General features: G+C 48.2%; 1 protein-coding gene and 1 long non-coding RNA gene across 9 annotated transcripts in view; one reads left to right on the forward strand and one right to left on the reverse strand.

Annotated features, from left to right (window-relative positions):
- Positions 1–18,047, reverse strand: part of MICALL2 (MICAL like 2) — a 43,392-nt gene extending 25,345 nt beyond the window's left edge. For 5 of the 8 annotated variants that reach the window (XR_014785497.1, XR_014785496.1, XR_014785499.1 and 2 more), the window contains exons 1-4: positions 17,389–18,047; positions 16,912–17,071; positions 4,859–4,907; positions 1,700–1,841 (exon numbers count right to left, since the gene is read on the reverse strand). Coding sequence is in view for 2 of the 8 variants with exons in the window: in XM_084818204.1 (XP_084674330.1) it covers positions 1,700–1,841; positions 4,859–4,907; positions 16,912–17,054 (334 nt within the window). In the remaining 6 variants the exon portion in view is untranslated. Of the gene's footprint in view, positions 1–302; positions 416–1,699; positions 1,842–4,858; positions 4,908–16,911; positions 17,280–17,388 lie in introns of those variants that run through there. The other 3 variants (XM_084818202.1, XR_014785500.1, XR_014785501.1) reach the window with 3 other exon arrangements.
- On the forward strand, positions 17,385–25,483 carry LOC146336482 (uncharacterized). The gene is made up of 2 exons (XR_014785502.1): positions 17,385–17,497; positions 25,281–25,483. It is a non-coding gene; the product is annotated as an uncharacterized LOC146336482 (long non-coding RNA).
- The last annotated feature ends 2,304 nt before the right edge of the window (positions 25,484–27,787 follow it).

The following is a 27,787-nucleotide window of genomic DNA, read 5'->3' on the forward strand; positions in this document are numbered from 1 at the left end:
TAAAAATAATTTTGACAACACCACCCATGCACATTTAGACGGTAAGCACTTTGGGGCAGGGACCAGTGTTATTTTTCCACTCGTTCTGAAGGCAGCATACATGGTTCTCCTCATTTGTAACCTTACAACAACCATGTGAGGTAGATAAGGCTGAGAAGATAGTGACAGCTCCAATTTGTGATCCAATTCACTCCTGCTGCAGAACTCAGGTCTTTTGATCACAGGAGTTGGGCTCTTTCATATGGACTTATAAAGCACAGACCCAGATGTGTGCATGTTCCTGCAAGGGTATGAACGCTCACCTGAATGCATTCAAACACAAATGCACATGCATGCAGTGGCATTGCGGACTGGAGGCGAAACTGCAAGAGATGATTGAGCCACAGAACAGCGGTGTTTGCTTCTCCTTTTCCCGCTTATGAAAGGATCAAAACAGATTTGCTGGATCAGACTGAGTTCTATCCAATCCAGCATCCTTTCAGTCCCCAGCAGCAACCAGCCAGATGTAAATGGTTTCTCCCTACAGTTTGTCTTCAGCATCTGGCAATCAGACATATGTATATTGCCCCTAGGGATGTCTGTTGTCTGAAAATCCGGCCCTGTTTGGGCCTGACAGAGCCCTACTGCCTGCCCAGCTCAGCTCGCATTCATGAGGCAAGCCACAGGCTTTCCCCAAAATCTGGGAATGTTTTGCATCCCCTCCCTTTCATCAATAGAATGCGGCTGCAATTTGTGTAACTGGCGCAAATTCTGGCCAAATTTGTACAAACTCCAGCTGTAATTTACGCAAATTAAGCAGATTACAGCTGGAGTTTGCACAAATGACAGCCACAATTTGCGCAACTTTCTATTGACAAGAAAAACAAAACAGAAAATCTGTGAGATGGCAGATCTAGTCCAGCCAGCTCACGGAGAAGAGAGCCAAAGTCCGGGGGGCCACGAGCTGCTGAAAGCTCAGCAAACGCCACCCCCTGAATGGATTCCTCCAACATGGAGGCTCTACTCCTAAGTGACACGGCTATTTATTCTTTATTTAAAATATCTCTTGACCTCCTTTCAGGGCAGGAACCCTCCCAAGGCAGCATACAGCAATAAAGCTCCCATAATAAAAACCGATGCGGTACTAAAAAACCCCAGTATAAACATCAACAGCAGCAACATTCTGAAAAACAATGAATGCCAGCAGAAAATAAAACTTAAAACAAACTGTTGCACCCACAACCCAGCCAGCTCAAACATAATCAGGAGAAGGCCGGAATACAGTCGTAAGTTTTCAGGCCTTCCTAAAAGCCTGCAATGATGTTTTGCTTTGCTTAAACAATGATGTTTAAAATTGTTTTAGACGTATGTATGTCTCTCTGTGTGCTGTCTGTTTATATGTTTGTATGTAAATGGTAAATGTATTTCTAAGGTTTTAATCTTTGTAAAGTGCCCAGAGAGCTTTGGCAACTGGGCAGTAGATAAATGTAATAAGTGAAATAAATGAAATGAAATGAAATTATGGGGCCTTGCGGACCCCCAATGGCAACTTATTCCAGAGCTGTGAGGCTAATATAACCATCCAAAAATGCAGCTTCCATCCAGTTTTTTAGAGCTTTTTTTTTTAGAGCATTCATGTTAGCAGGGAAATGGTAGAGAATCTCTTTTCAACCAAGAGCTCAGCAAGAGGAAACAAGCATGAAAAAGAAGGGGTACTCACTCGGTGACTTGCCATGGAAATAGTTATAATACTGGGAAACGTAGGTGAGGATGCTCAGCCTGTCTGGAACTTTCAGAGCAACCATATCCTCGGCATCCAGCAAAGCAGGGATTCCCAGTTCCAACTCAGCAACTTGGAATGCCTGCAGAAGGTGAACAGGAGAGACAAGATCCCGGGATTTTTTAACCGAGCCGATCAGATGGGTGAGAGTTTAGACCAAACCATGGTTTCCAAAGGCAAACCGGGGTTTGTTACAACAGCTGCATTCACCCGTCACCTTAAGCCCGGGGTGCACAACGTTTTTGGCCCCGAGGGCCTCATCAGGTGGCACCAGGGGGCTGCACGCACGTGCACAAGGGATAAGGAAGGGACTTCTCTTGTTAGTACTAGCAAGTTAACCCCTTCCTTACCACTGATCTCTGCTGAACGATCAGAGATCAGGGAAAGATTTCTCTTGCTAGTGCTACCAAGAGAGCTCCTCCTTAGCTCCAATTGCGCCACAGAGATCAGAGATAAGAACGGGATTCATTTGCTCGCAGCAGGAAGGCTAACCCCAGGCCGTACTGCTGCAATATTTTTCGGTACCCCTGCTTTAAGCCATGGGATTTTGTGGGTGGGGATTCTTCTGGGTTTGGGGCTTTACAGTTTCCCTAATTTTTCAGTCTCTAGTCCCAGTTGCCAGAATGATCACACACGAATAGGTTGGAGCCCTACAGTCTGCTCCAAAATGTCCCAACCACTTCAAGCCCCGCCATCTTGAACGCATTACATTTTTGCAAAACCAAGGAGAGGGATCTGCAATTATGCATAAAACTTCTGGGATGCAATTTTTTTTCCTCCTCCCAACTTTTCTTAATGCTTGGCCCAAGAGGGATTTTTCTGTTTTGTTGTTTTGGCTTTTTGTCAGCAAACCAATTTTCCCCTCATCATTATTATGTTTTTAAAAGGCCTTATAAGGCAAGTCACAAACCAGGACAGCTTTTTATTTCCCTAGAAAGAATTAAACAACAATCATAATTTAAAAAACATGGCTGTTCAGGCAGGCATTTGGGGTGGGCTAGGGTAATTTTAGAAATGTGATATTTTTAATGTTGAATTTTATTGTGTAAACTGTTTTTATTGTTGTACATCGCCCAGAGTGGCTGGGTGACCGGCCAGATGGGCGATTAATAAATTTAATAAATAAAATAAAATAATTTTAAAAAACCCAGAGAGAGGGCTTTCTGCAGGGAGACAATCACAAGTTGAAACAAAAGCAGAGGAAAAGAACTCTGGAAGAAGAGAAATCCATCCACATCTCCAATCCACCCCTGCCCACCACACACACACCAAAATCAGGACTCGTTGTGGATAGAAGGTAGTTCCATTGGGTTGCATGGGGACAGGGGTGTGACAGTCAGTGGCCAATCTTGCATAATAAAAAACTGATCGGAATGTAGTAGGCAATAAAGAGAGCCACTGAGTACATGAGCAAGTGAGATGGGCCGGTCCTACCAAGAGGCAGATGGGGATGGAGAAAGAGGCTCTTCCTGGTTCAAAATCCCCCAATACAAGAACTTGAAGTCATGCAATGAAAACCGACGGGCAGTAGATTCGAGAAACTCATCGTCACGCAACGCATGCTCACTCAACAGTAAAGGAAACACTGTTGGATTTTTGCTGGGGCATATGTATCTCTTTGTATATTACAGGGTTAAAGCCCTGACCTAGAAAATGGGTGTTGGGGCTAGGCCCTGGCCCCAAACTAAAGGCTGACTTTCTCAGAGCATCCTACAACCAGCAGTTTGGGGAAAGGGGGACTTGGACATTACACGCAAATCCAGCACAGCGGCAGGACGGCATGTGAGCCGTGTCAACTCCCTGTGTTTGACAGAAGGGCCGAATTCAGCTAGGACTGAACCCCCTGAGGCTGGCGCCAAGCAACGGCAAAATGAAGGCAGGCCAAGGAAGCCCTAAGTGAAAGAGTGGCAAATTTGCAGCCCATCTTTTCGCAGCGGAAAGCAGCCACATTCCATTCTGCAAGCATCCATCCCACGCTCACATTTCTGGAGCCAGCACAAAGCGGATGGGTGGTCTGAAAACTGTTCCCCTTTGGAAAGCATCTGCGGCTCTCCCTCTTCCACACAACAACTCCCTCCCAAAAGCACCCAAACAGCCAGAAATTCAAAATTCCGTAAACACAAAGAGCAAAGGTGCAGGAAGATCCAGTTTCCAAACAGGAGGACAGACTTTGGAGAAGAGATTGCAGTGAATCAGAGCAGTGTAGTGGCTAGGCTGTTGGACTAAGATCGAAGAAGCCCAGTTTCGAATCTCACCCCACCCAGCCATGAAGCTCACTGGGTAACTCTCTGCCTAACCTACCCCACCGTGTGGTTGTGAGGATAAAACAGGGAGGAGGACCATCTATGGTGCTCTGAAGTCTTTGGATGGTGGGATAAAAATGTATTAGGTCACAAAGGGATCCTTGCAACTTACATTACGGATTTATATTTCCATAAATCCATTTGTATGTTCATTCAACCATACTTCCCTTCCAGACTACACCCAAACCCCAAAATTGCAAAGTTGCAAAATACCCTCAGGGATCAGTGCATGTTTGAGTGTTGATGATGGCATGAGCTTTAGTCAATAGACACAGTTAGCTTCTCCTCCATTAAGACTGACCATGCAGAAAATCTAGCAGAACCAGTTCTTCCAGAGCTCAGCCTGGGACAGAAAGGGGTACTTTTGTACTGAACAGAGTGAGGACAATTCCAATACTCGCCCACGTCTTCCCCCCAAAAACCTTGACCTGATCCTTAATTTTACCTGATCACAGGGCAGGTGAGCTATTATCTTTGGTTCCATTCAAGGCACATCAACAGCCAGTGTTGACGAACGCATATCATATATATTAAATGGGAACAGCTGGAGGATAACATGGATGCAAAAGCAGCCTGTACAACCTATCAGTCAGATGCACATGGAATATATTTTTTAAAAAGCTTAAGTATGTTGTCTTTACGGCTGTTTGCCATTTATATTTATGGCCTGTTAGCTTTGATCTAATCTAATCCAGGGCCAAGGCATGTGCAGTGGAAGGGACAGGCAGGGAGACACCCTCAGAGAACACTGAGCCCTACGTCAGACCGGGAAGTAGAAGGGGGGGGGGGGACTTACCAGTTGATTATTTTCAAAGACATTTTCTTTGCTAAGAGAACTGAAGTTTCTGAAACAAAAAAACACACCACAGGTTTGTAGCCAAACAAGACAGAGCAGGCAATTTAGTTTATTTGCTAGGCTTTCTCGCCCTCCTTAAGCACCCCCCCTCCAGTAAATTAAGGATCCATGCATGCCCTACAACTTTCTCCTAATGAAGGGGCGGCTCCCACACAGCCAACCAGAGGCTTTCACACAACACAGCTTCCCTGCAAAAGACATACAAACACAGTATCTGTCGAAACTAGGGCCATTTGGGGGCCACAAAAGTGGAGGGAAGAGTGGGGAAGCAGAAACAAATTTTGAGCTGTTGGGGGTCTTGTGTCGGTTGCCATCTTAAAATCCCTGGAATGCCTCCACTCCTCTGGAATGTCACGATGTCATGACACAGTGTCTGTCCAAGGGAAATCGGGGTGGGGGGATGGCATCCCCCACTGGTAACCGTGGAGCAGGTTGCCAGGAGAACCCCAGTGACTTTCATACCCCCGCTCCTGATATGTGAAGGGGGGGTTAGTTTCGCCCCTTCCCCCTCTTTTGTCGCGGCCCTTCAAATTTTGGCCAGACTTGGCAGATTCTGACACTTCTGTCCAGCCCTGGTCTAAACTCATCTGGTATCTGCAATGGTTATTATTCAAATATGGAAGGATCAACACCCACCAATTATCATTCAATGAGTTGAAAATCTTACTGCTCTTGCTTCATTTGAAAGCATCTCCTACAGCGTCAGTCTCATGTGGGTGCTTTAGATATATGGACTGCTTCTATTAACACATATATTTAAACTGGAAGTTGGAAGTGTTAAATTCTTCTTTATTCCACTTTTTCTTTTTTAAGGCTGATGGAAGTGATCATGTATGGATATGTTTTATATGTTCTTCCTCTTGCGTTCGTTCGTTCGTTCTTCCTTCTCTTTTCTGGCTTTCCTCCTTTCTGTTTTGTTTTTTATTTATCACCGTTACGTTTGCAAATAATACATTTTTAAAAATCTGTAATAGTAAATAACTACACATTTGTGTGCAAGCCTTAAATTTAACATGGTGACAAAGTTGGTACTCTACCCAGGCAGTGGGGAGAGATGGGGAAGTAAACAAGGGCGGCTCCATCAGGATCCAAACCTGGTTTATAAGGTGTCCAGGGGATCAAAAGTAGAGAATCATCTTGACACCCATCGAGTCTTTGCAGGCATCTCAGGAAAGCAGCGAAAAAAAAGAGTCTTGTAGCACCTTAACAACTTACGCATTTATTCAGGCATAAGCTTTCATGGACCAAAGCCCGCTTCATCAGATGCACAGGGCATTATGGAGAGTTGTAGGTTTATATATAGCACATATGGTAGTGGTGGGGGCGGGGGCGGGGAGAAGGACCGTAGACAGCAAGGTCAGAAGAAAATTAAATGCAGAAAGTGACAATCACATTATTAACAGTGGTCATTCACACTGCAGTTGTTTCTGGTGACCCAAACATCCTGACACTAGGTAAGCCAATTAACTACATGCAGCGTGATAAAAATCCTTTATCCTGATTCAAACCTTTGGCAATACAATTAAATCCCCACCACCACCACTACCACCTGTATTATATATAAACCTGAAACCCTCAAGAACACTCCATGCAGCCGATGAAATGAGTTGCAGTCCATGAAAGCTTATGCCAGAATAAATGATTTCCCAACCCTCACCTGAGGCTCAAACCTACCGCTCACATGAAACTGAAACGTCTCCCCATCCACATGGCATACTCAAAGACAGTAGGCCAGCCAGCCTGGTTGACCACTCAGTCTGTCTGGCCAAGCTAGGCTTTCCTGCGGCTTCTGTTCCTGCACAGGGAGCCAGGACTTCCCAACCCTAACGCCAACCTGAGGCTCAACCCTAACCCTCACGTGAAACTGAAACATCTCCCCATCCACACTGTATACTCAAAAGACAGCAGGAAAGCTGTCCTGGTGGCCCGCTCAGTCTGTCTGGCCAAGCTAGGTTTTACTGAGGCCCCGATTCCTGCACAGGGACTGAGGATTTACCAGGGGTGCCCAGAGGAATCTGGAGGCCCAGGACAATGAACCTGGGGGACACAGGCATCACACACAAAAATTATGATAAAGAAGTTCTCCGTTTTTTAATTAAAAAAAAAAAAATTGTCTCCTTGCCTCTGCACATGTGAATGGCTTGCATTTTATTTTATTTTTTTTAATGTAAAGCTTGTCGGAGGGCCCTCTACTGTGCAAGGCCCCAGGACAAACTTCCCCCGTGTCTAGGCAGGCCCAGATATGTCCCTGGGACTGCCGACTCTGACCTCATCCATCAGCTAGGGAATCAAGGCCCACTGAGAGGCTTGCACACAGACATGCCTCCCTGGATGAATCCCACAACAAGGTGGGCCAGCCTGGCCCCATATATCAGCCAGGGAAGGAACAGCTGCAAGGAGCTTGTTTTCCCCTTCCGTGACAGAAGGAACACCTATAAGAACTCCGAAACTAGGAACTGGTGCCTGAGTTTGCTTTTTTCTCCTCCTCCCTCCCAATTCCTTTTCCTTTTGTATCAGGTCTTTTAGACTGAGGGCAGGGACTGTCTCATTATTACGCTTTGTGAGCTGCTCTGGGAACCTTTTTGTGTTGAAGAGCCGGGTAAAAATGCTGTAAATATAAAATGAACCATATGGCTTTTGCAATTTCGTCTTATGGCCAATACAGCTACCGTGTGTGTGTGTTTTTTTCCAAGTGTAAGAGTGAAGAGGGCCTCCACTTGTAATACAAAAAGAAAAGGAAAAAACTGACCCACAGAGGTCAATCACCTGGGGAAACACTAGAGTCCACGGGAGAGTACACGACAGCTGGACCTTTCGTTGTCAAAAGCCGGTTCCTGTTTACCCTGGCAGAGCACAGAGATAAAACCTGCAGCAGCCATCGGGAGACCACAGGATGTCAGAGCGACGGATGCTCACCAGACTCCTCCCAAAGGGGCGCTGACACCTGGTCATTTCATCCCAGCCCATACAAGGCAGCTGACTGTCCCTGGAGCAGATGGGGGGCCGCATACTGGAAAAAACTAGACAAGACGTGCTCGCAGACATGTTCCAGGTCGGTTTTAGGGAAGCATGACTCAGCGCTGAGAAGCGCACAAGACGCGGCTGAGAACATGTTATCTCCCAAGACTTCCCCGTTGGGCAACAGAGAGATGCCAGGGGACCGGGAAGCAAGCTGGCTTCGCCAGCACAAGACTTGGAAAGAGAATTATCAGCACCAAAGGCTTAACGTAATAATTTTGGAAGCTATTCCGATAGCTCTGCTCTTGCTTTCCCTTTCATTTCTTCATGCTTGAGGTAGCAAGGCTTGATAGCCTTGAGAAGAGAAGACTGAGGGGAGATATGATAGCACTCTTCAAGTACTTGAAAGGTTGTCACAGAGAGGAAGGCCAGGATCTCTTCTAGATCATCCCAGAGTGCAGGACACGGAATAATGGGCTCAAGTGACAGGAAGCCAGATTCCGGCTGAACATCAGGAAAAACGTCCTGACTGTAAGAGCAATACGACAATGGAACCAATTACCTGGGGAGGTGGTGGGCTCTCCCACACTGGAGGCCTTCAAGATGAGGCTGGACAGCCATCTGTCGGGGATGCTCTGACTTGGATTCCTGCATTGAGCAGGGGGTTGGACTCGATGGCCTTGTAGGCCCCTTCCAACCCTACTACTATTCTATGATTCTATGAGGTCACCACCTTTATGGGGAGCCCTCCCCTTAACAACCCGATGCATGCAAACTTAAGCGCACAAAGTATTTTTTTTTCACAACATGGAGAACTACTCTGCTCTATGTCCAGCTGCTGTTTAAGGGCACAGGAGCAGGACAGGGAGAGCCAAGATGGCAACCCTATTCTCAGCCACCACTCAGTTCAGCAGGTCTCTGGATTATGGCTGCATGTTTATGAGCAACAGAAACTGACAGTGTTTAGCAAAGGGGGGTCTCCACCACCACCACCCCGCAACCAAATAAGACTTGCCAACTTTTTTACCGTCCTGTGCTCCTACGCCTCTAACAGGGCCTTGATCTGTACACATTTAGCAAGTGGTAAGAAGGATTTCCATGCCATAAGAAGTTTAGCCTGCTGACTCACTACAGATCAAGTTGCTGCAAAAGGCACAGGAGCAAGGCAGGAAAGCTTTTGCCGGCCACCTGGCAATCCTTTGAGCCCAAAGCCTGAAATATAGTACACGTTTCGTTATGACACCCTGATTTTTAGGATGAGGTTGTGGAGGGGGGGGGGGCTGAAAAAGGGGTTGTCTGAGCATCCATCCTTCAAAACAAGAGACCCAACGTGCATCCAAAATTGGTTAAGGCGTTTCCACATGAGCTTCCGTGGATGAAATGTCATTAAAAGTTTGTCGGGCAGGTTTACTTCAGAACAGCACCGCAGGATAGAGCAAGCCAAGTCTATGTTTGGTAGAAGTCAGGGAGATGGAACACTAGGCTCAGAAGGCAAGCTCAATTTGCTGGTCTATAATGCTTGACGTTTGAAGCTTGATGAATCTCTTTATGATGCTCTCCAACTCTTTGATATCACCTGGAATGGCAGGAGGATATCCTCTCCCATCTGTGCAAACAGTACAACTGGCAGCAGTCCCCATCCACCCCAGCTGCATTCTCTGGAAGGGTCCCATCTGTCCTTGCATCCCGACTTGAGGCAAGGAAGGGCCAGGGGTCGGACGCTGACCCCACATCAGTGACTCCACGTGCCTGTGCCAAGCTCACTGAATCTGCATACTGGGAAATGCTGGATTCTTGCCTGTTCCACAGAAAACCAGGGAGTTTCTCTGGAGCTTTGGAGGAGGCCATCTGCAGTCAAGGGAATGAAGCTCCTCTACTTTTCTATCACTGGGTCAAAGAGGGAATTTTTGCAGGCACGACGTGTCTTGCCACAGCACGGGTAGCATTCCTTCCCTCTTCTGTGCAGCTGCTAAGCCGGGGTGTTGAGCCTCTTGCTTCACAGCCTGCACAAAAGCCAGGAACACCCCCCTCCCCAACAATTAGTGGTCAAAGGGAAGGAGGCATGGCCAGGGAGAGGGGCGTGGCCATCTCAAGAACCATGGACTGCAGGATTGGAACCCCAATCGTGAGGTTTGGCACCCCTGTGTTAAACACACAGGAGTCTGAGCAGACCTGCCTGACGCAACAGTAAAGCTCCCTTTCAAGAGATGGAGCGGGGAAAGGCGAGGCTTCAGAACAAGTGCACTGCACACTTTCGTTTTGCTGCGACAGCTTTCAAGAGAGGTTTGTGTGTTCCCTGGCCTCAGGCAGCAGAGGAAGCAAGGAGTTCAAGGAAATGCCAAAAGGAGCGAGCCAGGTGGGAGGGACCGTCCAGGAGCCAGGTGGGAGGGACCGTCCAGGCACACCTTGGGGCGCTGAACAGGAAGATACACCTGGGACGAGGGAGGGAAAGAGACCTGCCCATGCTGGTGCTAGCAGGGAAAAGAAGCAAGGTTGTCCCCGAGAAAAGGACAAGAGAAAACATTTCTCAACCATCATCTAGCTGACCTGCCCAGGCTCACATTCTGCAGGAAGAAAAACAGTCAAGTTACAGTTGACAGTTTGAGAACCAGACACACTTTTGAGCAGTGACGACGGGTGGAAGTTTTCCGAAACCAACTGCAGGATGCTAGGAGTTGTAGTCCAATGTATCTCCAAGGCACCAGGGCGGGGAAGACTGAATTAGGGTGCAACCCTCTGCATGTTTAGACAGAGAAAGTCCTACAAATTGGAGGACTTTTTTCCATCTGAACATGCATAGGATCGCACCCACAGTGTGTCAACAGTTTTCAGTACTTTTCTTTCTTTCTTACATTTGAACAACGTTAGGGAAGCGCCTGCTATTGTCTTTAAATTTTTACAAGTATCCCAATAAAAATGTCAACATAATATAACATCGAAATCACATTAAAGACGCAGTCCTGCACAGACATAGACAGAGAAAAGGCCTGCATGGCTGGCTGGGGCAGGCTGAGAGGTGCAGGCCTTTTTTCTGTCTAAACATGAATAGGATTGCACCCTAGGAGTGCTTTAAGTTTTTTCCTCAAATATCTCAAGTCAAATACTCATGGTACATTGGGACAAAACATTATTATGGGGGACTTTTTTAAAGCTTTGTTTTTTATTTTACTTGTATTTAGCGAACATGCTAAATTAGATGCCTCTCTAGGGATTCTCCAATGCAAACTGGACGTTTTCTGATGCAAATGACCCTGTGCAAATTAGGGGATAGAAATCCAACATAAGTCCTACTTAGAGTAGACCCATTGACATGAACGGGACTTAAGTCAGTCATGACTAAGTTAAGTTCCATTTATGTCAATGGATCTACTCTCAGTAGGACTTCCTTGGATTTTCCGCCATGTGCCCTGCACAGGTAAGAGAAGGAGGTGGAGGCAAGAGGATGCCAGCTGGGAATAAGTGAGACGAACCACGGTGGCCTCCTCACGCAACTCACTGGGAGGTGCATCCAGACACTGGGACACAAGTCGGCAAACTGACCTCCAGCTGGCCGCTTTAAGAATGAAAGAACCTAAGAAGAGCCCTGTTGGGTCAGACCAAGGGTCCATCTAGTCCAGCATTCTGTTCCCACTGTGGCCAACCAGCTGTCGACCAGGAACCCACAAGGAGGGCTTGAGCGCAACAGCACCCTCCCGCCCATGTTCCCCAGCAACTGGGGTACATAGGCTCACTGCCTCTGGTACTGGAGGCAGCACATAGCCATCAGGACTAGTAGCCCTTGATAGCCTTTTCCTCCATGCGTTTGTCTAACCCCCTTTGAAAGCCATCCAAATCGGTGGCCATCGCTACTTCCTGTGGCAGCGAGTTCCATAGTTTAACTCTGCACTGTGTGAAGAAGTCCTTCCTTTGATCTGTCCTGAATCTCCCACCAGTCAGCTTCATAGGATGACCTCGGGTTTTAATATTTTGAGAGAGGGAGAAAAATGTCTCCCTATCCACTTTCTCCACACCATGCATAAGTTTGTACACCTCTTGCATGTCTCCCCTGTCCCGCCTTTATTCCAAGCTAAACCATCCCAGCTGTTGTAACCTTCTCTCAAAGGGGAGTTGCTCCAGCCCCTGGATCATTTTAGCAGCCCTTTTCTGCATTTCTGCTCACGTGCACATATCAAACTTCCCAGTGTGCGGACATCAAAAATGTGTTCATTTGAGCATGAACAGCCAATGCAGCACCCTTCGTGCAGAAACCGCATCACGGCCTGCACAAAAGTGCCCACTGCGTAAGATGCCTGTAACACACAAGGCTCTCTTTCTTTTGGTGGTTTCATTGCCAATAATGACATTTGCAGCACCCGAGTCCAATTCTGCATGGCACAGACCCATCCGACTTTACATCAGGGCCGCTTGTGCAAAATGCGTGTCCATCCATGCTCGATGATGCTCGGGGAGCTGCACAGGCCAACGGTCCCCTGCTCCTTCCAGCCCCGTTCACAGACATGATAAGTTAAAAAGCAAGAAGCCAACCCTTGAGCTCTGTCTTTCCTGTAAGCCCTCCCACCCACTCTCATCTCTGAAGGCTGTCGGTGGTATGTAAACAGCCAAAATGTGTCAGGCCTGTTAGCGAAACAAGTCTAAACACCAGTCAGCAGGGGGGGGGAAAACCTGCTTCCAACTCTGCAAGCAACTGTTTGCTTTAGCCTCCTCTTTCCAAGTCGCAGCTCCATCAATTGTTTACTAGGCAATAAATGTGATTTAAACACACACCCACACACCAGCAAAAGGGGCTGGGGCAAGATTCCAGGGTATTTCCAGGAAGGACCCACTGCAGGGGGCTGAACGGCAACAGAATCTTAGACACACAAATCGAGAGAATAATGCCACAATCGTATGAGTAAGTAACTCAGAGGGACGCACTTTGGAGAAAAAAGGTATAGGATTGCACTGTAACGCACACTTCCCACAGAGCAAGGACCACTGAAGAAGTGGACTTTCTCCTGAGTAACAAGCAGAAGCCAGGGCTGCAAACCTAGCTGATGCTGTGGGGATGCTGTGGGGATGCTGATGCTGTGGGGTTTGTTTCTCTTCCTCTCTTGCAATACTAAAACTTGGGAGTCACCCCAGATTGCTGACAGGTGACAGGAGCAGGACAGAGATTTCCACACAATGGCCCCCCAGATGTTTCAGCCTACAATTCCCATCAGCCTTAGCCAGCACAGCCAATGATGAGGTATCATGGGAGTTGCAGGCCAACAAGCGGCCCAGCCCTGGTTTACACGAAGACAACGCAAACCCCACACAGGCCGCAACTGGCGTACTGTGTTTGGTTCTTGGTTTGGATGACAACACCTATCAGCCCCAGCCAGCATGGCCAAATTGCCAGTGATGATGGTAGTTGTAGTCCAAGCCATCTGGAGGGGCCTGGGTTGCCTTTCCCTGATGTAGACCAATTGGAACTACAGATTCAGATCAGGAGAATAATGAAGACGGTCAGTGATACGGAAATCAAGTCCCGTGAGGAACGGTTGGAGGAACTGGGAATGTTTAACCTGGAGCAGAGGAGACTGAGGAGGGGGTGGGAGAGGAAAGTCACCTGAAGGTCTGTCCACACAGAGGAGGGAAAAGACTTGTTCTCTGATGCCCCAGAGGGCAAAGCTAGATCTAAGGGGCACAAGTTACAGGACGATAGATTTCAGTTGAGCATTAGGAGAAACGCGTCAGTAAACGCTGCAGTTTGATCATGGAACCGATGACCTAGAGCAGGAATGGGAGACGTCTGGCCCTCTGGATGTTCTTGGACTGTAACTCCCATCATTTCTCACCATCAGCTATGCTGACTAGGTCTAATGGGAGTTGTAATCCAACAACGTCTGGGGGACCACACATTCCCCACCCCTGACCTAGACAGAAGCGGAGGGCCCTCCCTGGCTGGAAGTCTGCAAACAGAGGCTGGGCAGCTGACCATCAGGACAGCTGACCACAGGATTTCCCGCACTGAGCAGGGGTCAGACTAGATGGCCTCCCAGTCCTTCCTGCCACAATTTGGCGGTTCTATGTTTAACCCAGAAGAAAAGCCCACAGTGTTCACTGGGGCTTACTCCCAGGTAGGCATCCATGGGATTGCAGCTGAAAGGATGGGATCCAGGCCTGTTCTTCTCACCGCCTTGTCAACGTCCTTTACATGGTAGCAAAGAGAAGGTCTCCTTCCCAAACGCTGGCATTGCTGAGCCCAAAGAAGAAGGAGCAGCCTTAGAGGCCAGCCCAATACTCTCTGCTTGGACTGGTAGCTGCTTTCCAGGGGCTCAGGGAGAGACGCATCTTTCCCATTGCTCCGTAGTGGAGATCCTTTTGCATTGGAGATTCTGGAGACTGGTGCAGTGGAGCCAGGGCTCATAGGATCGAGGCGTCATGATCAGGAGGGGCAATGACCCTTTTGATCAGGAGGGGCAATGACATCACTTGCCACCCCCTTCAGGCTTCCCTGTTCCCTCTAAGCTTAGCTGCAATCATTGGAAGAGGGGTGGGGGAATGGATTTTCCCAGCAACAATATATTGACTGGGTTCGCACAACACACTAACCCACACTCAGTGGTTGAGTGTGGGTTGTTGTTGAACTGTGGGTTGTTTGCTGAACCGTGGGTTAGCGTGGACATTTTCTGCAAGGTGGCTTGTTAACCATGCAGTATGGCTTATTTTTCACAAACAAGCCACCTTGAGAACCCATGGTTTGTTGCTGGGTTGTTCAGGGTGGTTAACAAGTCACATTGCATTGTTAACAAGCCATCCTGCAGAAAACATCCTGGGTTCAGACAACACATTAACCCACGGTTCAATAACAACCCACGCTCAACCACTGAGTGTGGGTTAACACGTTGTGTGAACAGCCCCATTGTTGCAAACTATCCCTGATGTAACGGAAAGTGTTTTGGGGTGGCTTAGTCTTGAATGGATCATTAAGACCCATTAGCTTTACAAAAGACCTATCACACAGAGAGAGAGAGAGAGAGAGAGAGATCTGGATCAACACAGCAGCCTGCAATTTTGGACTCTCCTTGGGGGCATGGCTATGGGGCTGTCATGATGAATGCCTGCACTTCAACATTTATCACGATACCTTTGGGGCTGAACCCTGAGCATGCAAAGGAGGCGCTCTGCCACTGAGCAGTGCCCCCACTGCCACCCATTTCAGTGCTACCTCCCTTTTCCAATACCCACCACCCTCCATTCCCCTCTAACAAGTTAACTGCCCCCGTCTTGCCTGGATACACCGAGCACTCTTGGGCCTTGCATCTGCCCTAACTTGGAAATCAGTTCACACATCTGACCCAAGTTGGCAGCTGCTGATCAAAAGGCAGGCTAGATATTAAAATAAATCATTGTCATCCATTGCAGAAGAAGAAGAAGAAGAAAAAGAAGAAGACGACTGTGTCAGATCTTAAGAAGAGCCCTGCTGGACCAGACCAAGGGTCCATATAGTCCAGCATTCTGTTCACACAGTGGCCAACCGGCTGTCGACCAGGAACCCACAAGAAGGGCGTGACCACAACAGCACCCTCCCACCCATGTTCCCCAGCAACTGGGGTACATAGGCTCACTGCCTCTGGTACTGGAGGGAGCACATAGCCACCAGGACTAGTAGCCATTGATAGCCTTCTCCTCCATGAATTTGTCCAACCCCCTTTTAAAGCCATCCAAATTTGTGGCCATCACTACATCCTGTGGAAGTGAATTCCATAGTTTAACTGTGCACTGCGTGAAGAAGTCCTGCCTTTGGAGTACTTCTTGGAGTCTAAAAACTAGAGGAGACTTTACCACTGTCCTGCAGCGTGTCCATTAAATCTTGTCTCATCTCAGCTAAACGAGGGCTAAACAAAGAACTCACTCATAGGCAGACTTCGCCCACTGAATGTCACTGGCATGATGTGATACCTGTTGCAACCACAAAGGCACATGCTGACTGACCTCGGAGGTTTTGTGCAACAGGCAAATCCAGCATGGCATAATAATGCACCCTTGTCACTTCCTTCCACGTGACCAACCCGAATGAAGGAACCAGCAGGGAGTGGGAAGAAAGGCAGCCAAACACGGCCAACATTAGCAAACAGTCCTGCTTTTATGCAGCCCTATTCTCCCCATTTGCCCTGATAGAGTTGTTGGCTTCATTCTGCTCAGCCTCTGTCTAGACAGGGGAGGCACTCAGAGAAAGACATCAGCCGGCAGTCTGGAAGGCACACCTTCATGTACCTGGGCCCCAAGCAGTTTATAATGGAATAACGCATGGGTGCAGAAACACAGGCTGATGGGCCAAGATAACTCCGCCCCTTTCCCTGGCCCTGCCCTCTTCCCTGACTACCAAACATTTGGTGGTTTTTCAGCTCTGGGGCGGTTTTTCCCCATTCTAAGAGGTGGAACTGCCTCTCCTAAAACTTAGTTGCTGGCAGTAACAGCTTTAAAACTTAAATGTGTGCACGTGGGGGGGGCGTGTTTGGCATTATTATCAAAAATGATATGCAAATATTTCAGATCGGGGACCCCAATTTTTCCCCCTATGCAAGAACAACTTTTGCAAGGAGCAACTGATGGTTAGGAACACAGGCAGCTGCCTTATACTTACACCATCTAGCCCAGTATTGTTGACCCTGACTGGCAGCAGCGGCTCTCCAGGGTTTCAGGCAGGATTCTTTCCTAGCCCTACCTGGAGAAGCCGGGGAGCGAACCTGGGACTTTCTGCATGCAAAGCAGGGGCTCTGCCACTGAGCCACGGCCCCTTTACAAACGTGGTTGTGTTTTGGGGACACAAGGGCAGCCCCCCTCTCATCACTACCACCAGAGTAGAGTGGCTTTCCTTGGTCACTTGCCCCCATTCCGAGGTATACTGCCTCTGACCATGGAGGCTCCACTCAGCTAACCTGGCTAATCGCTATCTATCTGTCTAGGAATCTGTCAGCCCTCCAAGCTAGCAGCATTCAGAGCAAGATTTCTCTCCCCCCACACACACACCCTGCCCCTCTCCCAACCTCCTTCCTAGTAACACTCACATGAGATCCGGCCTGTGGCGATGAAGGATGGCACAGAACGCCAAGCCGTCCCGGAAGGAGGTGGTCATGTTGGTGATGCTGACACCTGTGTAGCCTTCACACTGTTGCTTGCACCACTTCTGGAGGTTCTGGATAGCTGCCATCTTGGATGGGATGGGGGCTGATGGGGGGGTGGGGCAAAATATGGGAGAGCGATAAAGAAATGCGGGGGAGGGGAAGGAAGGAAGAAATCCAGAGAGGCTGCAGTAGGGAGGGAAAGGCGGTGCCCCTCACGGTAGCCTCTGGGCTGCCCTGGGGCGCGGGGGCGGATTTCACGGCCGAAGAAGGAATCTTCCGAAGTTTTTCTCCCCCGTCAACGGTTCCCTGTCGTCTAAAGGCGAAGTCTGCTTTTCCTTAACTATCTCCACATCCCCCCGCCCCGCCCCGCCCCGCCCCACCCCACCCGTCGCATACCCCTCCCCTCTTCCTTCTGCATACCAGGCGATGGGGCAAAAGCTCCCGAAGGGGCTACTCGGTCCAAGCACGCGTGGCTACGCGCGGCTGTATTTGACAGCCCACGTCTCCCTCGCCCGCAGCGATGCCGGAGGTTGGTGGAGGGGAGGGGGTGCCTGGATGAGAGCGGACCCTCCCCAAATAGGTCGTCCGGAAGGCGCGGCGCAGAGCCCCCGATCCGGATCCGTGGACGGGCGAAAGAAGCCGCGGCGTGCGTAAAGGCGCGCGCCCTCTCCGGGACGAGACCGAGAGAACCCGGGGGCCCGACGAAGCGCGAGCCGCGAGCGCGCCGGGCCGGGCCGGGCCGGGCCGGGCCGGCGGGCTCCGACTTCGGCGAGCCCTCCCCCGGGGAGCCCGGAGAAACTCCGGCCGCCGGATCTGCGGGAAGGGGGAGGAGAGCCCGCTCCGGGGGAGGGCGGCGCGCGCCAATGGCCGCGGCGCGGCGCGCGCGAGGGCGGGGAGCGAGCCCAGCGGGCCCGGACTCCGCCCCGCGGGCTGGGGGCGAGGGGCGGCCGGCCGATCTCCCCCGCCCTCGGGGCTGCCTCCGGGCTCCGGCCGCGCCGTCGCGGACTCGGAGCGCGCCTGCCGTTGGGATCCGGTCCGGCGCGTGTTTGCTTGGGAGTCGGGGCCAGCAGAGACCTTGCTTGAAATCCGTATCTACAGCTGCGTCTTGTTTCGTTTCGCTTTTACTCTACAGTAGGCGCAGGGCCCCATCTGGATTGGGACCATAGCGGGGGGGAGGCTTTCAAGATCCAGATCAACACCCCCCCCCGCACCTGCTCTAGAGTAAAAAATGAGGGGAATGTAGTTGCTGGATATTTTATTTATTTATTACATTTCTGTACCGCCCAGTAGCGAAGCTCTTCTGGGCCGTTCACTATAATTACCGCGATAGGGTAGTATCCAGTGTTTGCCCTACGTAGAGTAGACCCATTGAAATGAATGAGACTTATATTAGTCAACTAATGTAAGTGTGATTCATTTCAATGGGTCTGCTCTCTGCAGGACTAACATGGGATACTCTCCATAAAGTACATGATAACGTACAATATAAAAGTTTAAAACTACAATATAAAATTAAAAAAACAGAAGAAAAACGTATCTGCAGTGCAAAGATGTAGAATACAGTAAGAGATTTAAAATGGGTATAGAATAGGGATGTACGAAAATTCCGCCACGGATCTCGGGGAGGTCGAATGCCAGCGCATTCGGCCCCCCGAAATAGGTGGTGGAACGGCCTCCCCCCCCCCCCCCCCCGGACAAGACTTACCTTGGGCAGATCTTCCTGGATAAGATTTATGTAGCCTATCATGGCTAGGTTTTTTTAAAAACCCCGTGATAGGCTACGTAAATGTTTACATAGCCTATCACGGCTGACTTAAAAAAAAAAAAAACCACGCACGTACGCAAATGGCGGCGGCCACGGCCGCCGCCATTTGCGTTCCTTATTTTGGCACATCTTAGTCTATGTAAACATTTACGTAGACTAAGATGGCGAAAATAAGGGGAACGCAAATAGCGTAGCATCTACGCTACTTGCATTCCCCTTATTTTCGCCGTCTTAGTCTACGTAAATGTTTACATAGACTAAGACGTGCCAAAATAAGGAACACAAATGGCGGTGGCCGTGGCCGCCGCCATTTGCGTATGCGCGTTGTTTTTTAAGTCAGCCGTGATAGGCTACGTAAACATTTACGTAGCCTATCATGGCTGACTGCAGGGATGCAAACGGCAGTGGCTATGGCTGCCGCCATTTGCGTCCCTGCTAGCCAGCGGCCGGATGTCTGGCTGCTGGCGGAGCCGGCCGGCGGCTCCGCAGAATCCCTGCGGAGCACAGCCGGCTGGCCAGGATTCTAGGGGGGGAGGAACGGAGCGCCTCCCCCCCGGCGAGGATTCCGGGGGGAGGGACGGAATGCCTCCCCCACAACCATAAACATAATCCGTGAAAGGTAAGTATCTTTCGTACATCCCTAGTATAGAATCATCGAATAGCAGGGTTGGAAGGAGCCTATAGATTTAAAGTAATGTGTGTGTTTTGGCCCTAAGTCCAGTGGGACGCCTAGAAGCTGGATCCCATGCATGCATGCTTACCCTGGAGTAAGCCCCAGTGTGATAGGATGTGGGGCCCTGATCCAGAGCATGTACAATCAGAATTAATTCCCAATGGCCTGACCCTAAGCATGCTTACTTGCAAGTAAGCCCCAGTGAGTGAAATTTCAGCCCTCCATTCTTACTCGGGAGGAGGATGCGCCGCTTAGAGCAACTGGAGGGGTTGCCTGGTCCTCTGCATGCTTACTTAAGATTAAGCCCCAGTGGGACATGGGAGTCCAATCCGGTGCACGTTCACTCTGGACTGAAGTGATTCCCAGTAGGACGAGCCACCAAAAGTAATGGACATAATAAAAAGAACGGCCAAGGAGATTCATTGATTCCCCAATGAGACAAGCAGTTTCACAGGAGTAAGCGTCCTTACTAAGACGTAAGCCCCCAGTGAGTGTGATGGGATGTGCAGAGCCCAATCCTAGGAAGTTTTATCGGACAGGAAGGCCTGGCATGCTATGGTCCATGGGGTCACGAAGAATCGGACACGACTGAACGACTGAACAACAAAAACAAAACCCACTGGGCTGTATCCAGTGTTACCCTAACTTAAGTCCCATCCATTTCAGCGGGTCTTCTCTAAGTAGGACTAACATTGGCTTCAACTGACTGAACCTATAAGAGCATAAGGATCCTGCTGGGTCAGCCCCAAAGGCCCACCTCGGCCTGCATCTCTCAGTGGCCAACCAGACTGTCTGTAGGGAGGCTGCCCTGTAAGCAGGGCTTATTACAAAGTGAAGCAAGCCAGCAAAATCAACCAAGATCTCCACGACTGGCAGCCTGCCGAGGCGAGAAAAGTTTTGCAGGTGGTGGCGGAAGGCCAGGCAGATCTCCCCGGGCCAGCACAGTAGGAGAGACGCAGAAGCATTTGAAGTGGCGTGCGTGAAACAGATCCACGTTATACTCAAGAAGAGTTGAATTGCAGAGTATATCAGAGAAGTACTCCTGTTGAGTTGGCCTGCTGTGTTTCTGCATGAACCCCTGTTCTGGCTGCGTGCCTCGCGCAGTGTTTCTTTCTTCCGCATATCTGTACTCAGATATACACACATACTGATCTCCCCTCCCCCACTCCCCAGCCCATTCGGAGCAATAATTAGATTGTGGGGGGGGCTCCCATGGGCTCAATGGGAGGCTTTCAAATTTACTGCATAGTAGGCAGTGGGCGGGCAGCATGGGATGGTTGGGGAGGGGAGGGTTAACCCTTCCATCCTGAGCTACAACTCCCCCGCCCCCAATCACCTCCTGTGTTGCAATTAGGCTTGGAAAAACCCTCCCGTTGCCTGCAATGGGAGGTCTTTTTTGTTCAAGCCTAATTAATGCATGAAGGCAGGGCTGGGCCACAGGATGGTCAGGAAGGCCCTGTGAGCTGACCCTGGTTCCCCACTTCTGCTACATTCAGTCAGCCCAAGACAGGATGGGGAGAAAACATCACACTAAAACGCCACTCAATGGCACAACGGTCTCAGCGTCTATGGAAACATTGCCCGCAGTCACGGGCCACTGTGGCAGTGACACCCCCATGGCGTTCACACACAGATGGAGCTAATGCACTGAGGTTCACCTGTCACCTGCAGTAACCAGCAGATTTTAGTTGGTTATCCCAGAATGCAGGACACGGAATCATGGGCTCAAGTGACAGGAAGCCAGATTCCGGCTGAGCATCAGGAGAAACTTCTTGACTGTTAGAGCAATACGACAATGGAACCAATTACCTGGGGAGGTGGTGGGCTCTCCCACACTGGAGGCCTTCAGGACGAGGCTGGACAGCCTTCTGTCGGGGATGCTCTGACTTAGATTCCTGCATTGAGCAGGGGGTTGGACTCGACGGTCTTGTATGCCCCTTCCAACCCTACTAGTCTATGATTCTATGATCTACAGGATTTAAGTTACCAGAGAGAATGAAGACACGTGTCAGAAATGTGTATATGAAGAAAGAACCTTGGTTATTTAATAGCAGCACCTGATGAATGAAATGGGATATTACCGGATGCCCGACACTTTGCTTTCTTTGGGCTTTTTACACAAGGCATTTATCGTGCCCTCGTCATTCCCTACTCATGGTTGTTTATGGGCTCTTTAGATGACATCGCAGCCCTCCAGTTTTGCTTCTGTGTCTAACCAGCACTTTCACAAGTTTTTTTAGAGCAGGGAAGATGTGGCATTTAATTGTGAAAGCGAAAGCAAGCATGATTTCCTCTTGTGTATTTGTGCTATGCTGCTACGCCACAGTGCCACCTAGAAGGAAAGCAGGAAAGGAAATGCTTGTATAGTGCTTGGACCTCAATTCTGTGACGAAATCGAAAGTAGATACAACCGATTAACAGCCTCATGTAGAAAAGCTCTGTCAATGTGCAATTTTCTTTTTCAAACATTGCATTTATCTATTGCAGTCTGTGCCTTTCATTCCAGTATCACATATGTGTGTATTTTAGTGGCCAGATCTTCTGGTGGTGTTTATTGCTCATTCGCCTTTTGCATTGTATATTTGGACTTTTTTCCACATATGATACATAAGTACAGATGTTGTAATAAAAGGTATGTCAGCCTTTTGTGTGCATATTAGAGTCCAGTGGTTTAATGAAAGGAAGTCCGTCTTCACACAGTGCATAGTTAAAACTATGGAATTCGCTACCACAAAATGTAGTGATGGCCACCAATCTGGATGGCTTTAAAAGGGGATTGGACAAATTCCTCGAGGAGAAGGCTATTCACAAGGAAACCCACAAGCAGGACATGAGTGCAACAGCACCCTCCCTCCCATGTTCCCCAGCAACAGGTGTACATAGGCATACCGCCTCCGATACTGGGGGCAGCGTATAGCCTTCAGGACTAGTAGCCGTTGATAGCCTTCTCGAGGAATTTGTCCAATCCCCTTTTCAAGCCATCCAATTTGCTTGCCATGACTATATTTTGCGGTAGCAAATTAATTTAACTCCATGCTGTGTGAAGAAGTCCTTCCTTTTTTCTGTCCTGACTCTCCCACCATTCAACTTCATGGGATGACCCCATTGGGTTCTAGTATTATTGGGTTCTAGCCCTCCTCTGTGAGCCCCTGCCAAAGGAAGTGAGGTGGGTGGCTAACAGGAGGAGGGCCTTTTCTCCTGTGGCACCCTAGCTGTGGAATGAGCTCCCCCTGGCACCTACATTGTACTCCTTCCGGCTCCAGGTAAAGACCTTTTTATTCTCCCAGGCATTTTTAGCATTTTAGCTTTCTGGACTTTTAGCTTTGCTGTTTTAAATCCGTATTTTAAATCCCTGCATTGCTGCTAGGTTTTATTCTGGTTTTATTCTGGTTATATTGTTATACTGTGGTTTTAATGTTTTATATATTTTATATTGTTTTACTGTGTGCTCTTTGGTTTTAATTTCTGTGAACTGCCCAGAGAGCTACAGCTATTGGGCGGTATAGAAATGAAATGAATGAATGAATGAATGAATGACTATTATGGGAGAGAAAGAAAAACTCCCTGTCTGCTTTCTCCGCACCAGGCATAATTTTGTACACCTCCATCATGTCTCCCCTCACTCAACTTTTCTCTGAGCTAAACAGTCACAGACATCATACCCTTTCCTCATAGGGGAGTTGCTACATCTCCTTGATCATTTGGGTTTCCCTTTCCTGCCAATGGATAGTATCCAATGGTTGTCCTACATAGAGTAGACTAGGGATGTCAGAGAAATCTGCAACGGATTCAAAGGAATTCGGATTTCTAAGAATCTCACCTGTAAATTCCACAGCAGACCAGCTTTTTCCAAGTTTCATGGACTTGTGGGCCGGTTTTACACTTGTGGGTGGGGATTTGCTCATTCGCATTAGTACTAATTCACACTAACTAAGCGCAGACTGAAATTCTGGTTATAAAAAAAACAATTCTGTCAACGAGCAGACGATGGAATGAAAGATGCCTGACAATCCACAAAACACAAAGAGATTTAACAAAATCCATACATTCATAGAGTAGACCCCTTGAAATGAAATTTCATTCATTTCAATGGGTCTACTCTATGTAGGACTAACATTGGCTACTACCCTTTGTTTCTGGAGTCCCAAGGCAAAGTACCTGAAAGGTTTCTAGGTGGAAAAGTGTTGGCAAAGTGCTCAAGTTGCCATGTGTGTGAATGTGGGTTGTGAGGGCAGGCTGTTCCTGTGCAAAGTGCCTTTCTTCCCTGTCTCCCATCTAGGGATGTATGGACTGTGTAACATTTGTTCCGTCTGTGTTTTGTGGATTGTTAGGCACCTTTCATTCTGTCATCTGTACACTGATGGAATTGGATCTTTGCGCAAATTAGCTTTTGCACAAATACGCACATGTGAAAATGCAATTTTCCCCACCAAATGTGCACTTTCATGCTGTAGCCTATTTTGCGCATTTTTCTAAGATGAAATTTTTGCAAAATTCAGGGAAGTTAGAAAAATGTTCCTCAAGTCCACAGAATCCTCCTGACTGGGAAAGTCGGTTCCCTGCAGAATCCACAGGTCGGATTCATGAAAGTCCAGCTCATTTAGCGCTGTTGCAGATTTCTCTGGCAGCCCTACTCCCATCACTGGAGGCCTCCCTTGTGTCCTCTTAAGTGTTCTCATCATGAGGTCGGAGCGATATAACCCCAAGCTGTGTGCCCTGTTGTCTGAGATATGGGCTCCATGTTTGAGGCTTCTGTGCAGATGTTGGTGCAGAGTTCCACCATATCCTGTGTTCTGTCATGACAGCATGGGAGAGGGGTTTTTACTTATTTTATTTTACCCCCATTGAACTCACCAGGAAGGGGCAGAAACTTCCTTGCACCACCTGTCTGGTCAGTGTAAAGTCGCACCATTGATGGGGTCATGGTTGGGATGACAGGATATGGTATAAATCTACTTCCTCTGGTGTCACCTGCGCCTCTGCCTTGTTTTGGCCATTCCACCAGCAGAGCAAATGTGCCAGCAGGCTGTCCTGCCGGTGCAACTGAGCTGTTGTATACCAGCGCTTCTTTCATGATAGCATTGTATCCTGTGTTGCACCAGCGTAGCAGGGCCTTCTGCCATATCCTATAGCCCCTCAGCTGGCGAAGCCCATATGGGACTGCACCCTAAGCAACCGCATATTCTAAAAGCAAACCTTTCAGGGTTTTCAGAGTGAAGTCAGATTCCAATCTTACTAAGAAAAAAAGTGTGATTTTGTGATCAGAATTTTGGGAGATGTTTATTATTTATTTATTTATTATTGCATTTATATCCTGCCTTTTTTCCTCTTGCAAGGAACCCAAGGAGGCTTACATTATCCTCCTCCTCTCCGTTGTATCCTCACAACAACAACCCTGTGAGGTAGGTTGGGCTGAGAGTCTGTGACTGGCCCAAAGTCACCCAGTGAGCTTCCATGGCCACGTGGGGACTAGAACCCGGATCTCCTGGCTCCCAGTCCGTCACTCTCACCACTACACTACACTGGCTCTCCGTTGTTGCTACTTTGGGTGTTGGTTGAGATTTTTCCAACAGGTTTTATTATTTTCCATTGACTTCCATTTTATTTCTGGATGTAATGAAAGGAAACCAGAGAACCAAAGAATCCTCATACTTAGCTGCACTCCTAACAAGTCGGCAGAAATGGGTCAATATTTCAGGAAGTAGCATTTGCCAAAGCCCCTCTTGCCAACGTTTTCCAGTTCTTGGCAATTTCCATCTTTGCCCCTGCAAGCATGAAAAGTACTACTTATTGTGTGAATTATGATAGCAAAATGAATATCATATGTTTGTTTTCAACAATATTTTTTATTGAAAATGTTCTCATATTTTACAGAATCACAGCAGCTCGGCATAGCAGAATAAACATGGGCTTAAATGTCAGCAGAGACAATTCACAGCTCATGTCCGGGGGCCCTGGAAAGACAAAAACTTTAAGCACAATTATCCAAAACAATTTATGGCTTTTATTTTGTGAACTGCCCAGAGAGCTGTGGCTATTGGGTGCTATAGAAATCTAATAAACTATTTATTTATTTATTTATTTATTTATTTATTTACAGCACTTCTCTCCCACTTAATATAAAAAAAATCTCTAAGCAGTTCACACTAAAATGCATATATAATACAATATAAAAACAACAATAAAAGGGTGCAGCGTCATAGTCCATCACAGGTCAGGGAAAGCCTGTGTAAACAAATGTCATTTCAAGAGGGGTTTCAAGCTTGCCACACTTTCACAGTTTGTGTGCTTTTAGTAAAAACTCTACATGAAGAGTTTTTGTTACTATCCGAGATGAATGGGTGCCATTTTTCTCTGAAGGAAACTGATTCTGCCAGACCACTGGCTGGGCATATTTGTTAGAATCATAGAATAGTATAGAATCATAGAACAGTAGGGTTGGTAGTAGCCAATAACCTCTCATGCAGGGTGATGTTGATGTGAATAAACACATCGAAGATCCTTATTTAGGGGTGACAGGTGCTGGGCTCGAATGGGCTCGGCTCTTTCCCCATTCTCTCTTGGGAGCCCTCCTGGTGTAGTTGAAAATTAACCTTGGTAGCCTGGCCTCTCCAGGGATCAACAATAAATTGTAAACTCCTTGGGGCAGGGAACTCCCCCCATCTTACTCCTCAAAACGCCATGTACATTGATGGCACCGTATAAATTATGAACAATAATACTTGGGCGGCTGTAGCTGGTTGCATATTAGATTTGTTCCTATGCTCCATGCCAAAGTGGCATTTGGTGTCCTGGCAGGAGCCGAACACCAGCATCAGCCACCACAGGAGAGAGAGTGGCCCACACCATCGATTCCGGGGGAACTTCAGGGAAGACCCAGCAGGCCCGTGAGGGACATGCGCCATGGCGCAGAAGAAGCGAGATAAGGTTTTTCCCCTTTTAAAGAGCTGCTGCCTATAAATTGGGTGGAAAGGATTAATAATACATACCATATAATATATTGATGGCAGTTCTATGGCACGCTATGGATAATATACATTAATATATAACCACCCTTACGAATAATTCACCACCTTCTCTCCGTCTCATCAACGGTCACCGGACAATGTATTTACTTTATGGTAAGGATTATAGATGGCGTTATAAATGGCTCGCCGGCCCCTGTCCACAACTTTTTTTTTTCTTTTTGTACATCTCCGTTTGCTTGATTATTAATGGGCTCCCGAACAGTAACGGCGCAACGGCGCAAACAATGCGCCATTAATATTTGATGCAGCATCTATAGCCTCCCCATTCATCATTTATAACAGGCTACAAAAACATTATAAAACATTTATTACACATTTATAGATCATTTCATACTAAAGCAAAGTTGTGTTATAAATGCATTATTAATCCTCGCCACCGTTTATAGGAATCTCTTGTAATAAGGGTTTAGCATATGTTGCTCTTCAACCGGTATAATAAATAGGATGTCGGCCGCTGATGGGAAATATATTACACTGTAGAATGTCGGTTTTTCCAGTCATGGCCGGGCTCTGCAGGGGAAAGGAGGCAGGTTAGACATCTGTTTGTACTTAGACTGCGCTAAGAATTAATCAGTGCTCCAGAAGCTGGTCGAAAGGCACAGATTTGGAGGCCCAGATGAGTTTTAACAAAGGACCATTCAGTGGCAAACGATACCAGCTGAGGTCCAAAGAACTCTGGGCAACTATTTCCTTGCACCGAAAGGTCCTTCAAGCAGCCTGCCTGTCGCTTCCATCTCATATCCTCCAACAAGAGGGAAGTTGGCTAGAACGGAGGTGGAGGATGACTCCTGTCTAGTCTGATCAAACACAGCTTAGCGCTCATTACTGAGCCTACTCTGGGGCAGTGAGAGTGGCAAGAAGGGAGTTCTTTTCCACCACAATTGCATCTTCTCAGTGTTGTCCAACTGAGCTTTTCCACGTGGTCCATGGCCTGCTGTGATCTGGGCCAGGGAGAGAGAGATGGTGGAACGTTTGCTGGCACGCTGTGACAAATTTGTGCAACACTTTGAGGCTAAAGTCACTCAGATCCATCACGACTTGGACACCACTGTTAATGCAGGTCCATTGGTAGAGGTCTCCAGAGCACAGACGGGTTTAGTTTTATTGGAGGAGTTTCAGGTGTTGAGGCCTGAGGGTGTGGACAAGGTGCTTGGCCAAGTCCAATGGACCACTAGTGTGCTTGACCCTTGCCTTTCATGGCTTATGACATCTAATAAAGAGGGGATGTCTGGCTGGGTCCAGGAGGCTGTAAATTCCTCCTTGAGAGTGGGGTGGCACCGGCCTCTTTAAAGGAGGTGATAATTGGGCCACTCCTGAAGACGCCTAAGCTGGACCTGGAATATGTTAACAACT

The sequence above is a fragment of the Heloderma suspectum genome, chromosome 12 (genome assembly GCF_057233095.1).
Source record: "Heloderma suspectum isolate Gila_16-S chromosome 12, 16-S_ref, whole genome shotgun sequence".
Lineage (NCBI taxonomy): Eukaryota > Metazoa > Chordata > Lepidosauria > Squamata > Helodermatidae > Heloderma > Heloderma suspectum.